The sequence below is a fragment of the Carlito syrichta genome, unplaced genomic scaffold, assembly GCF_000164805.1.
Source record: "Carlito syrichta isolate Samal-C Ts95f unplaced genomic scaffold, Tarsius_syrichta-2.0.1 Scaffold303667, whole genome shotgun sequence".
Taxonomy (NCBI): Eukaryota; Metazoa; Chordata; class Mammalia; order Primates; family Tarsiidae; genus Carlito; species Carlito syrichta.
Genome location: NW_007247763.1, coordinates 113,871 through 127,243, shown reverse-complemented (window position 1 = coordinate 127,243; position 13,373 = coordinate 113,871). Strand labels below are relative to the sequence as shown.

The 13,373-nt window shown below is 34.3% G+C and overlaps 1 protein-coding gene across 1 annotated transcript in view; it reads right to left on the bottom strand.

Annotated features, from left to right (window-relative positions):
- TAB3 (TGF-beta activated kinase 1 and MAP3K7 binding protein 3) overlaps positions 1-13,373 on the bottom strand; it is a 43,047-nt gene that overhangs the window by 3,280 nt on the left and 26,394 nt on the right. Inside the window, exons 8-10 of the mRNA XM_008058966.2 lie at positions 12,475-12,568; positions 9,195-9,278; positions 1,739-1,840 (exon numbers count right to left, since the gene is read on the bottom strand). Coding sequence (XP_008057157.1) covers positions 1,739-1,840; positions 9,195-9,278; positions 12,475-12,568 — 280 coding nt within the window. The remainder of the gene's footprint in view (positions 1-1,738; positions 1,841-9,194; positions 9,279-12,474; positions 12,569-13,373) is intronic.

The window sequence follows — 13,373 nt, the reverse complement described above, 5'->3', positions numbered from 1 at the left end:
GCCAAGTTGCCCAGGCAGGTCTCGAACCCGCGGGCTCAGGCAATTCACTCACCTCGGCCTCCCAAGGCGCAGGATTACAGGCTGAGCCACCGAGCCCGGACCGAAAAACCTTTTTTAACCTAACTAATCTAAGATACTTCAGGACTCTCTTAACTGTTTAGCACTATGACAATTTAATTTGGAATAATAAATCACTATGAAGTAACTTACCAAAAAATATATTCCAAAAGCATCTAAATTAGAATTATCTTTGGTCCATAAAAAAAGACACCATTCATTTCATCATAGATAAATATTATTAAAATAGAAGTATTTAAAAACCCAAAGGCATTTTAGATGTCTGTTCTCATGTGATTTACAGGTGTGCAATCTTTTCTTTTGTATAGCATATTTAAAAAGTTAAAATGTGCCAGGCACTTTGGAAAATAAAAAGCTCAAAAGAATACAAATAACTGAGGGAGGTGAGTAGGTTTCTCCTTTAATTACTTTTAAATGTATTAGTTATAATAGGCTAAATTTCCATGGAAGTGAAAAAAACCTCACAAATGTCACAATTTGTGAGTTTAATCGATAATGCTTATAATACAGAAGACAAATGGCTCAAAAAGATGCAATGAAACATTTTAACAATTCTAAATATTTTCTACACAAGTTTCAAAGATAAGTAAATTCCAGAAAAGTAGTTTATTTCCAAAAATGGGAAATATGCCAATCATAAAAAGGAAAGGTTTGTTTTTTAACTATAGGAAGTATATATGGTAGTTTCATGCTTTTTCTTTGTTCTTAGGTTGAGATCTTTCTACCTAGGTATATTTTAGAAATATCAAGAATACATGTACAAACTCAAATACATACAATATTTTTAGAAACCAAATTTCAACGGAATGCCAGGATAAAGTTCAAGAAGCATTAGAAAGCTTCAGTGAGAAGCTACAAAATCCAGATCTTTCACATTATTTTTTAATTACTTACTTGGCCTTGCTTTCTATATACTGTTACCTTAGACAGATCGGCTCTAATATGGTGGTCATTGGCCACATGTGGCTACTGAGCATGTGAAATGTGGCCAGTCCCTTGATATGCTTTCATGCAAAATGTACACTAGGTTTTGAAGATTTAGCATAAAAAAGGATATAAAACATCTCACTAGTAATTTTATATTTATTTCATATTGAAATAATCTTTAGTATATATCAGATTAAATAAAATGCAATAAAAATAATTTCATCTTATTTTTACTTTAGAATAGCTACTAGAAAAATTTAAATTATAGATATGGCTTGCATTATATTTCTATTGGACAGCGCAACTTTAGAAACTCAGTGTAGAATAATTTTTCTTTTTTTTTTGAGTTGGAGTCTCACTCTGTCGCCCAGACTGGAGTGCAGTGGTCGCTCCCCACCACCGCAGCCTCAACCTGTTGGGCTCCGGCGATCCTTCCGCCTCAGCCTTCCAAGTAGCCGGAATTACAGGCATGCGCTACCACGCCCGGCTGATGTTTTGATTTATTGTAGAGATGAGGTCTCACTGCCCAGGTGGGTCTCGAACCCGCGGGCTCAGGCAATGCACTCACCTCAGCCTCCCAAAGGCACGGGATTACAGGCTGAGCCACCGAGCCCGGCTTAGAATAATTTTTCAAAGCAAAAATTAAAGGTCTGATTTTACTTAAGATAATTGTACATAGGTTAACATGTGTCTTTGGACAGTCTGCACAAACTCTGGACACATAAGTACAAACCATCTGCAGCTGCTGCTTGGGTGTCATGGACATCCGCCTGTACTTTGGAGGTCACGCTAATTCTTCGGGCTTTTCTCTCAATTGTGCAGGGGTCTGAGGGGTCTGCATTAAGAAGAAGCAAAGTCAGTAATCAAGTCATTCATTAGCAAGAGTGAACAGGCTCACAAGGATCTCTCATGCAACCCACACAGCTGAGTGCATTTACTCTTCCTATTACTTCATGTTACCTTTAGTGAAGGTAAGTGCCATATTTAATACTGCTTTTACAACCTATACAGAACAAACAGTGGCTCTTACAACTTTTTCCATCCTCTCCAATTATGTGGAACAAATGTCCTATTTCACCAGTTTCCTACTTTTTGGTAGATTAGGGGTACAAACTCAGAGATGGCAATCAAATGTTAATGTGAAAGCAAAATTTGGGAGATTATACTTTAGCAATTCTCTAGTTAAGCATTAATATTATTAAAAATTATGAGCTGAAAATACACTATCCATACAAGGCTCACTATTATAATAATAACAAAATGAAACTACAGGATCTTTTTTAATAAACAAGACTGCTGTACTTAAAAATCAGAATCAACTAGAAATAATACTATGTATTGACAAGCATGTGCTCCCAAATCATTTCATTAATTCCAATGACCTATGTATGCAGAAGCCCACTAGGCACTTTGCAACATAGATAAGAACTGCAGGCATCCCAACTTCCTGCTGGAATATGGTTTCTATAAACTTAAAGGTTATTAGTAAGCAACCCTTTGTATTAGTAGTGAAAATGGCAGACTTCATATTATTTGCCTTTAGGAACCAAAGAAAGATCTTGCATTTTCTAATCAGTTCTGAGTCCATATGCAGTCCTCTAGCACAACTCATCTTTGGAAATCATTGCTCCAGAATCCCAAGTGTGGTGCTTAGGCACTTAAACACTCCATTATCAGAATAAACAAAAGCAGAGTAAATTTCTCCTTAGGCGCCAAAGAATAAGTTCTGCTTCTTAGATTTGTAAAGTACTTTCATAGTACCACATACATCATCCCACTAACTCTTACAACCCTTTAAAATACACAAGTAAGTATTTGGCCAGATCACCCATCTGTGGTACACAGAATAAATTCGCATGTGGTTAGTCAGGTGACCAAAATGACCAGGACCAGCACTCCGGTCATGGGACACCAAGGTCAGTGCACTTACCACTGTGTGAGCTATCAACGAGGGGGTGGGGAGACTTTCTGAGTCACCTAAGAGATAGCACACATACCATACTGCTTAACTACAAAGTCCAATCCAAAAAGGTTTCTTTCTTCCTTTGTCTTTCCTTTGTTCTCTGTCTCTCTCTCTCTTTCTCTCTCTCAAATACATTCTTTCTCTAATTATCACACTTTTATTCAGATAAACTTCTATATTCCACTTGAATTTCTAGTGAGTATTTGTGATAACTCCAAGACATTTATTCGAATCAGTCTACCAGTTGCATTTTACTGATGTGTGTTTTCTTGGTTGTTAATTTCAGTGAGTGATATTGCAAGCGAATCTGAGCTAAACTACATGCACTTTTTAAAAAAAGCCAATTTAGTTTGAAAAATAAGAATCTGTTAGTGCTTAAAACAAATGTGACTTCATAAAGAAAACTGAATAGGTTTTATAAATCTGTGATGAAAAAAGGCTTACCAATTTTTTTTTTTTTTTTTTTAGTCAGGGTCTCAATCTGTTACCCAGACTGGAGTGCAGTGGCACGATCATGGTTCACTGCAGCCTCCACCTCCTGAGCTCAGATGATCCCTTCCTCGTCATTCTCCTGGGTAGCTAGGACTACAGGCACACACCACCACACCTAGCTAATTTTTAAATTTTTTTTGTAGAGACGAGGTCTTGCTATGTTGCCTAGGATGGTCTCAAACTCCTGGGCTCAAGCAGTCCTCCCATCTTGGCCTCTCAAAGTGCTGGAATTATAGGCGTGAGCCATCATGCCCAGCCAAAAAATTGTACAATTTAATCAAGTTCCATTGTTTATAAGTTTTAACAGAAAAAGGTAAAAAAGATTTAAAAACTATTTGCCATATAACAGTACCATTTTATACTTTCACCAAGAATATGCATTATCATATCATTAAAGTTACTAAATTTCTAAAATTAAAATTCATTTATAGTGAAGATGTTGTTTTAGATGGCTTTCTAGTCTACTTTTTAAAAAACCGTGTACATATAAACCGCCTGGGGTAGGAATCATGTCTTTCCTTTGTAGCATCAAGCATCTGACTACATAATCTACATATTAAGCATTTGATACATATTTTAAAAATTGATATTGACTAGAATCCCACTACGACTAACTCAGAGAGACTATCAGTTTTAGCAAATTTTGGTAAAATGAAATAAGCCATAGAAAAGAGTCTTTTTAGTGTAAAGGTACTTGTAGAAAGCTAGATGAAGTTTGATATTAAGGAGACTACATCATAGAATATTAATGCAGGCTTTGTACAATTTCTAGCCAAGACGGATACCAAAGAACCTCCCACCTCAAATACATGATGCTGGTTCCAAAGACAGCAGGCAGAATAACATATTCACAACACTAACATCATCACTGCAAGAAAACCACAATCTAACTATATAGGACCCTGGCAGCAGATCCATCATATTACCTCAGGAAAATTTTTAATTTATTTTTTTAATGGTCTTTCATATTTATATATTCCTTTGTGAAGTATTTGTTCTAATGGGTTCTTTGTCTTTTGTCTTTTGATTACGGTATTGTAGAAGTTCTTTATATATTCGAGATACCAGTTCTTCATCAGATACATTTTTTACAAATATTTGCTCCCAGTCTGTGGTTTGCCTTTTCATTTTCCTAACCATGTCACTTGATGAACAGAATTGTTGAATTCTGATAAAGGCTACTTTGGCAATTGTTTTTCTTTTTATTGCTACTTGTGTCCTGTCTAAAAATCTTTATCTACACCTAAGTTGCAAAGATATTCTGTTTTGTTCCAGAAGCTTTATAATTTAACTTTTATGCTTAGGTGTATGGCTATCTCAAATTGTTGTGTACAATGTGAGGTAGAGATCAAAATTTGTGTTTTTTTCCCACATGGATATCCTGTCCCTCCAGCCTCACTTATTGAAAATATTTCCTTTCTCCATAAGTTGCTTTTGTGCTTCTGTCAAAAATCAACTGACAACTGTGAGTGAGGGTCTGGGCTCTCTATTCTGTTCCAATGATCAATTTCTTTACCCCTATGCCAGTACACCACTGTGATTACTGTAGCTTTACAGTGAGTCCTGAAGTTGGTTAGTCTAAGACTTCTGACTTTGCTCCATTTCAAGATTCTTTGGAATGTTCTAGGTCTTTCTGCATTTCCACATGAATTTCAGAGTCAGTTTCTTAATTAAAAACAAAAAAACACCACACCTAATGGGGTTAAAATTGACACTGTATTGTACTTACATATCAATCTTGAAAGAATAGTTATCTCAACAATACTGATAATTCAATCATGCGCATGGTATATCACTCCAGTTACTTAGGACTTCTTTAATTTCTTTCTTTCTTTTTTTTTTTTTTTTTGTTTTGAGTTGGAGTCTTACTCTGTCACTCAGGCTGGAGGGTAGTGGCAAGCTCCTAGCTACTACAGCCTCAATCTGCTGGGCTCAGGCGATCCCCTTGCTTCAGTCTTCCAACTGGAAGTACAGGCACGTGCTTCAGCCTTCCTGGAACTACAGGCACATGCCACCACGCCTGGCTAATTTTTAAAAATTTATTGTAGAGATGAGGTCTCACCAGTTGCCCAGGATGGTCTCGAATCTGTGGGCTCAGGCAATCCTCTCACCTCAGCCTCCCAAAGTGCTGGGGTTTTAGGCGTGAGCCACCATGCTTCTTTAATTTCTTTTGACAATGTTTTGTAGCTTTCAGTGAATACCTCTCTGATTAAATTTACTCATAAGTGTTAATGGTTTTTGATGGTATTATAAATAAAATTATCTTTTGAATTTCATTTTCCAATTGTTACTGACATATACAAATGATTTTTGTATACTGACCTTGCATCCTGAGGCCTTGATTAGTTCTAATAGTTGTTTTTTAGTATCCTTAGGATTTTTTTCATAAATAATGTCATCTGTAGTATATATAGTTTTATTTCTTTCTTTCTAGTCTTTTTTCCCTTCCTAGTCTTTATGCATTTTTTTTCTTACTGCAGGGTCTATGACCTCTAGGTACAACATTGAATACAAGTGGTGAGAACAGATATCCCTACCTTGCTCCCAACCTTAGGGAATGCAAGAATTCACTATTTAAGTAATAATGATAGCTAAAGGTTTTTCAAACATGCCCTTTATGAGAATGAAAGAGTTCCCTTCTGTTCTTATTTTGTTAAAAGTTTTTTTTTTTTTTTTATCAAGAGTGGCTGTTGAATTTTGTCAAATGTATTTCCTACATTTGGTGAGATGATCATATGTTTTTTCTCCTTTACTTTGTTAATATTATGGTGAATTACATTAGTTAGCTTTTTAATGCTATAACAACATTGCATTCCTAAACTAAACTTTGTCATGATGTATTATCTATCTTTATGTATTGTGAATATTTTAAGGATCTTTTTGCTTTTATGTTCATGAGAAATATTGATCTGTAAGTATGTTTTCTTTTTATGGGGATGGATACATAGTGTCTTTATCAGGTTTTGGAATGAGGGTTCTGCTAGTTTCATAAAAAAGATGGGGTATAATAGCAAGAGTAAACTATCATGAAACTATGAACTTTGGGTGATTATGAGGTATTAACGTAGGTTCATCTGTTGTAACAAGTGTCTCACTCTGGTGTAGGATGCTGATAATAGGGAAGGCTGTGCATGTATGGGAGAAAGGGGCATTTTGCAAACTTCTCTATAACTTCTACCCAATTTTGCTGTGAACCTGAAACTGCTCTAAAAAATTAGTCTCTAGAAAAAAAAATCACTATTGCAAATAAATAAATAAAAATGGGAAGAGTTCTTTCCTCTATATTCTGAAAGAGTGTGTCTAAGACTGGTATTTTTCCTTTCTTAAATATTTGGTAGAATTCACCCACCAGTGAATTTATCTGGAGATGGTCTTTACTCTGAGGGAAAAAATTTTGATAATAATTCAATTTATTTAATAGATATATTATTAACATTTAACTATTTCATCTTATTTTCAGTTTTGGTGGGCTATATATTTTAAGAAATGTGTCCATTTTATCTAAGGTATCAAGCTTAGTGGCATAAAGATGTTTGTCACACTCTCTTACCATTAACATTTTAATGGATAACCCATCTTTCACTTTTGATTATGGTAATTTGAGTACTTTCTCTTTTTTCTAGATCAGTCTCGAAATTTATTGATTTTGTTTATCTTTTCAAAAATCAAACTTTTGGCTTTAGTGACTTTTTCTGTTATTTCTGTTTTCTCTCTCAGTGACTTCTCTTATTTTTCCTTTCTTCTACTTACTTTGTTTTTACTTTGTTCGTTTCTCACCTCTTTAGGTGAAATTTTAGGTCACTGATTTTTAGATCTTCCTGTGTTATATCAACATTTAAAGGTATACATTTCCATTTAACCACTGCAGAGAAAATGATCTTGCCTTGCCCAAAGAGAGGTCTGGTTTTGTCTCTGGCTCCCGGGAGATAACTTCCAAAACTTTGAAATTTCCTGAGTAATAGCAGTGCCTAGTTATTTATGGTAGGCCCCTCAGACTACACCTGAGAGTTTATGCTAATAAGATGGCTCATGGTAGAAATATTGTCCACCATTTCTCACTTCATCCTCTGTTCCCAGGGTAACATTTTCAATGTACTCCCCTAAATAGGGCAATTCCTCCATGACAGTTCATCTGTTGGATTACCAGTAGGCAACACTTCTTTAGCTGACATTCAGGCAAAATCGAGTTAAAAGATTTGGATTTTAGGAACCTAAAAGTCTAAAGGGATCAATGATAAATATATAACCCAGTGACTTTCAGCATGAAACTGCATATTATGTTGCCACAGTACCAAATTTGGCACTTGGTGTCATCTACTAAGATTATTCTTTGTACCATTTTTAGAAATCAATAGGCTATTTTAAATGTAAATAAGATGAAATATCCATGATGGTATTAAACAATAAAAAGAATGAATACTGTGCTGTAACCCATAAATGCAAAAAATACTCTATACTGAGTTTAACATACATGGAAAATTGTTCAACCAAATTTAAGTAATTAATTTAAATTTAATTTAAAAGTAAATGCCAGGTAACATTATTTAGATGGAATTTATACATTGTGTAATTAAAAATAAGTCTGATAAGATTTTAAAATATAATACCTTCAGGTAATTTTAAAAAATAAGGTATTCTCCGCTATTCTATATGTCTTCATGATCAATCTACCTTGAGTTGCTTAAAGCAAAAAGGATTAAATATTAAATGCATACTTTAGTTCAGTCTTGAGAATTATAAAACATAGACTGTTAATGAGAATGGGCAGAAAAAGCTAATCTATATTCAGAGACTCAACATTTAAATGTAATTAAAATTAAATTTTTAAGATACTGAAATGCCATTTAAACATCTGGTACATAAAAACAGGGAGAACAGATTTGATACCTTTAATACTAAATCATTTCCATGTAACAATTATCCAAAATTGAATCCTCCAAACCTTGGTTAAATAAGATTTATTTCATCCTAGATGAGAAAATACCCAGTTCGCCCTCATATAATTGTTATGCTTAACTTTTTCTTTTGAGTCAGGGTCTCACTCTGTCTACCCAGGCTGGAATGCAGAGTACACAATCATCGCTCACGGCAGCCTTGACCTCCTGGACTCAGGTGATCCTTCTGCCTCAGCTTCTTGATTAGCTGGGACTACAGGTGTGCCACCATGCCTGGATTTTTTTTTTAAGAAACAAGTTTTTGCTATGTTGCCTAGGCTGGTCTCGAACTCTTGGGCTCAAGCAATCCTACTGCCTTGGTCTCCCAAAGTGCTGGGACTACAGACTTGAGCCACTGTGCACGGGTTCAACTTTTGAATAAGCAAGGATTCTTTTGTTGCCCGATAATAATCTTAGATCCACTGCAAACCTAACTTTCTACTCTAACATTAGATCTTTAAAATTCTCATTATTATAAGAATTATCTTTTAGGGTTATAGTTTTTACAATGCTAAGTACATTTATAATGTTAATATATAATACAGTGTTTCTACTTCTTTTGTAAAAAATAAGTTTTATATCCCATTTAATTACCTCTGACAATAATCCTAAATTATGAATTTCAGTACTTTGTAAAAGTTAAAATTTGAAGACATGATTACCACACTAATATCAATATAGTAACTTTGTTTATGCTGAACAATAAATATCTCTAATGGAAATTTCTTCAGAAATATATGTAAACTTCCAAATAATTTTGATATTTATTTCTATCATGTTTGTGACATTTCCCTACTCACCTTTTTTAGATGGCTTAGGTGGTACAACTGGGCCAGGTTCTATGTTGTCATAAAAATTATTCATGGCTTTTGGATCAAAGTTTCCTATAAAGAAAATAAAATCACCAGGCATTTAGAACTTTTTCTTCTGTTATTGATTTGTTTTTTAAGAGATTATGTAAATAAAACATGTAAGAATGGAAAATGTTGTCTAGGGTTTTAAAATCATCAAATGCTCCTACTCTCCTCCCACTGAAATTGTGTTTTATCACTTTGAGAAAAGACTCAAGAAAACTACTACACCAATGAATGTCTAAAATGTATTACCTAAAGGAATATTCATCTAACTGTAAGGCTAATCTTCATAGGCAGGACTAAGTATGTGGAGTATTTGGGGAGGTAAATGAAGAAGAGAAATGAAAAGGTGGCTGAACTGTTTTCTCTTTCTGCTTGTTTTAATTTTAATGAATAAACTATGAGAAAGTAGACTTAAATAGTGAAAGCTTGCTTTCATGTCTTTCATAATTTACCTTAAAATTTTATCCATTATACATTCAGCTATAGAAAATCTATAAAGATTACTCAAGCTATATTTTGATACAGCTAAGGAACCTTAATAAATGTAAAATAACATCAGCAGTTCATGGATTCCTATTTTCAGGAAAAGGAGACTCTTAAACACCAAGTGTTGCCTAACAGATTTATCAATTATAAAAGATGATATGGTGCTAATTTCAGAATAGACAGAACAATCCCTAAGAATTTTGTCTTGCCACAAAATTTTCACCTCTCTTAATATGTTTACTCTTTAATCTAGTGTTCATATTTTAGCCACATCTCCTGCTGTGACTCCTCCGCGGTCAGTCTTGATCCAGTGCCAGTTTTGGGTCCCACCTTCACTTCTGTAAACCTATCACTGTGCTCTGCTTGTTCTAAATAATTCCAGTTAAGCTTTATAACTGTACTCATACTTATTTATAAAAGATGCTGATAGTATAAATATACTGAACCTCTTGATTTCCAGACCTACTTTTTTCCCCAACAAGTTTTCCTTACCAAAACCAACAATAAAGCTGCTTTTCATCAAATTATAAACTGACTTATATCTAGTCTAAATGCTCCCCCTCAAAAAAAGGTTTTAATTCCTTCTCTAGCTTAAAGTTTAGATTGGAAACTCAGTAGAAAAAGTTTTCTAGAGTGTGGAAGAGTAAAATTTAGTATAAAATACATACATCTGGACTCCTATGAAAAGAGATTTAGCAAAGCCTAAGTATCAATAAGAGCTCATTGTAAGGTCACTGCCCAGTGCAGACCAAAAACAGCTCTGCTTATAAAACCTTAATAATGGTTTCCTTTGCAGGCTCTATTACAAGTGTCTCATCCATTTGAATATGCTGTTTTATTTTAAGACAATTTCTGAAAACAATTGCTATGATAGCTCATAAAAGTCACAATGCTATTTCATATATTAGATCTTTTTATGCTTTAAGAAGCTGCATACGTATTTCTCCGATTACTTAAGTTACAACTGATGTTCTAATTTCTAGATCACAAAAGGCTTACTATAAATATCCTAACCAAATGTTTGAGTTAGTGCTTCTTGTTTTGCTTCAAAGACTACACAAGTAAAAACATGATGCAATCTTCTAAAAGATAGTAGCAATAGTTTGCATAGCCCCATATTATGCATAGTAATTCTTTCTTTGCTTGAAGCTAGTGGGTTATCGAGTGACTAGGCTTCTGAAAATAATTTTAAGTTTACCTGACTAGATTACTCAATGTTCATTCAAATTTGCTTCATCTCTGATGTTCAGATAATGCCATTTCTTTTGGGTTCACCTGCCTCTACTGTTTAATCATGCCTAAAAATGGCAATGGGATACTTTATTATATACTCTTAAAACACTGTAGAAGCTCTCTTAGCTGTCATAATTAAGAAAGCGTGGGGGACAAGGGAGCAGGAAAGCTAATTAAAACACAGAATTGTTAAGAAAAATTACATGTTAACTTTAACGTAACAAAACATTTGAATATAGCAATATTTTAAAGGTAGACAGAGGCCTTTTCTTTAGGTGCCTGTTGACTGGAGTTCCATATTGTCTTTCTTACATAAAGCACACCCACGGTGACCTAAAGCAGGGGTTGGCAAACTTTTCTGTCAAGGGCCAGATAATAAATATTTTAGACTTTGTGGACCAGCGATACAGTCTCTGTTGCAAGTACTCAGCTGTAGCTGAAAGCACAAAAGCAGACATAGACAATATGTAAACAAATGGATGTGAGTATCATTTCGTTTCATTAAAATTTTATTTACAAAAACAGGCGCAGGTCCTAGTCTGCTGAACCCTGATTTTTAATTTTCTGTTTTGATTTTCTTAGAATAAAGTAAGAAAGCTACTAAGAACACTTACAATGCAATTTGAGTATAGAATACTTTTAGACTTTTATGATTCTCTCCCTTAACTTTTTTCAGTTGTGTTCAGGTGAAAACATACCTAATTCACAGTCCCTGTCTTTTTAGTAATTTGCCTTTGAGCCTTAAAAAAAAAAAAAAGCCTTTGGTTTTCATAGAAAGAGCAGCTTTCTCCTTCAGAAATAAAGTAACTGTCATAAACAGGTTTGGGGGCACATTGACTCTTGGTAAGCAGACAATTCAACCAATGGAAGCAAGTTCACAGGCATACCAGAATGCAGCCTACTAGTCAAAAGTGTGCAGCAGCTGTGGACATCAATCAGTATAATTTCCACAGGAAAAAGAGACTATCTCTAAGTTCATGAGTTGGGTAAATGAAAGACACTTAAGAGAACGTCTACTGTAGTATATGTCTACAAAAATATCCAAAAAACCAAAACTATGATTATAGTTGAACATTTTCATATAACAAAAAAGTAGCATATAGAATTTATTTTAAAACTGAGGAATCTGACATTCAGATTTGGGCTCCCTATTGTTTTTTTACAGATATCTTAGATGAATATTACATAATATAAACTCTACTAAGTTTTGGAATTAAAACCCGTCAATTTATATTAGCAGTAAATGACAAAAAAAGGATATATGCAAAGTAAAAACACAGAACAGTCTAAATGATAAGAACTTGAAGAAACTGCCACAGTAAAACTATTGTTTGATCCCCCAAATCTGATCTATGACCATGGGGCAGGGGGATCTCTTGAGCAGAAGTATAATCCTACAATGGATAAAAACTCTCTTAAATCTATAAAACCAAAATTATTGCTATTTAAGCAGCTTAAAATACCAAACTATTACTTATGGTTTACCAAATAATCAAGTCTATACCTCTAGATTGAAGGAGGTCAACTTCTTTCAGTGTACAGTCAACATTTATCTGGAGTTGTCTGTTCATGCTTCTCAATCTTGTCATTTCCTCAGGCTAGTAAGAAAGGACCCAAAATAGCAATTGTGGGAAAGTCATTATCAAGCCCAACATTTAAGAACTGCGTTTCATGTTAATCGTTCTGATTGGGTATTACCAAGAATACAGACTTCGTCCATAAGAGGGCATGTTTAAGAAGTCTTATGTGTATGTTTTTAAAGGAATAGTCAGGTAAAATGGGGACATCAAAATTGCCACATATGATCAAAATCTGCATATAAAGTGGCAGGCTACAATAGTGGACTGTGTTCTATCATACAAGATACTACAATTTTAGTCACAGAGCACTGAGAATATATTACATCTATGTTTTTGTGGTAAGGAAACTGTAAGAATCTACCTCTTAAACAAGCAATGTCCATGATCTTAGTCTTATCCAGTCTGGTAAAAATTATAACAGTACTAATTTTAATTAGTGTATACTAAGTGTCAGGCACTGTGTTTACCAGAATTCTCTCATTTCTTCCTTTAAACAACCCTTTAAGATAGGTACTAATATCATGTTCAATTTACAGATGAGGAAACTGAGGCATAGAGAGGCTATATAATTTTCCCAAAGTTACAGAGCTAGTAAATGGTAGTGCCAAGATTTATATAAAAGATGTCTACATAAATTCACATAGAAATCTTTTTGTCTTCTTTTTTCTAGATTTAAGGACACAATTAATCTTGTACATGAAGATTTCGGGAGCAAATGGACTCCTTTCTTTCTCCAATTGTTTTCTTCTGCCTCAACCTTTCCAGCCCAGCCCACTCCTTAGGCCCTTCAGGGCACATATGAGGTGATGAAATGTGAAGCGAG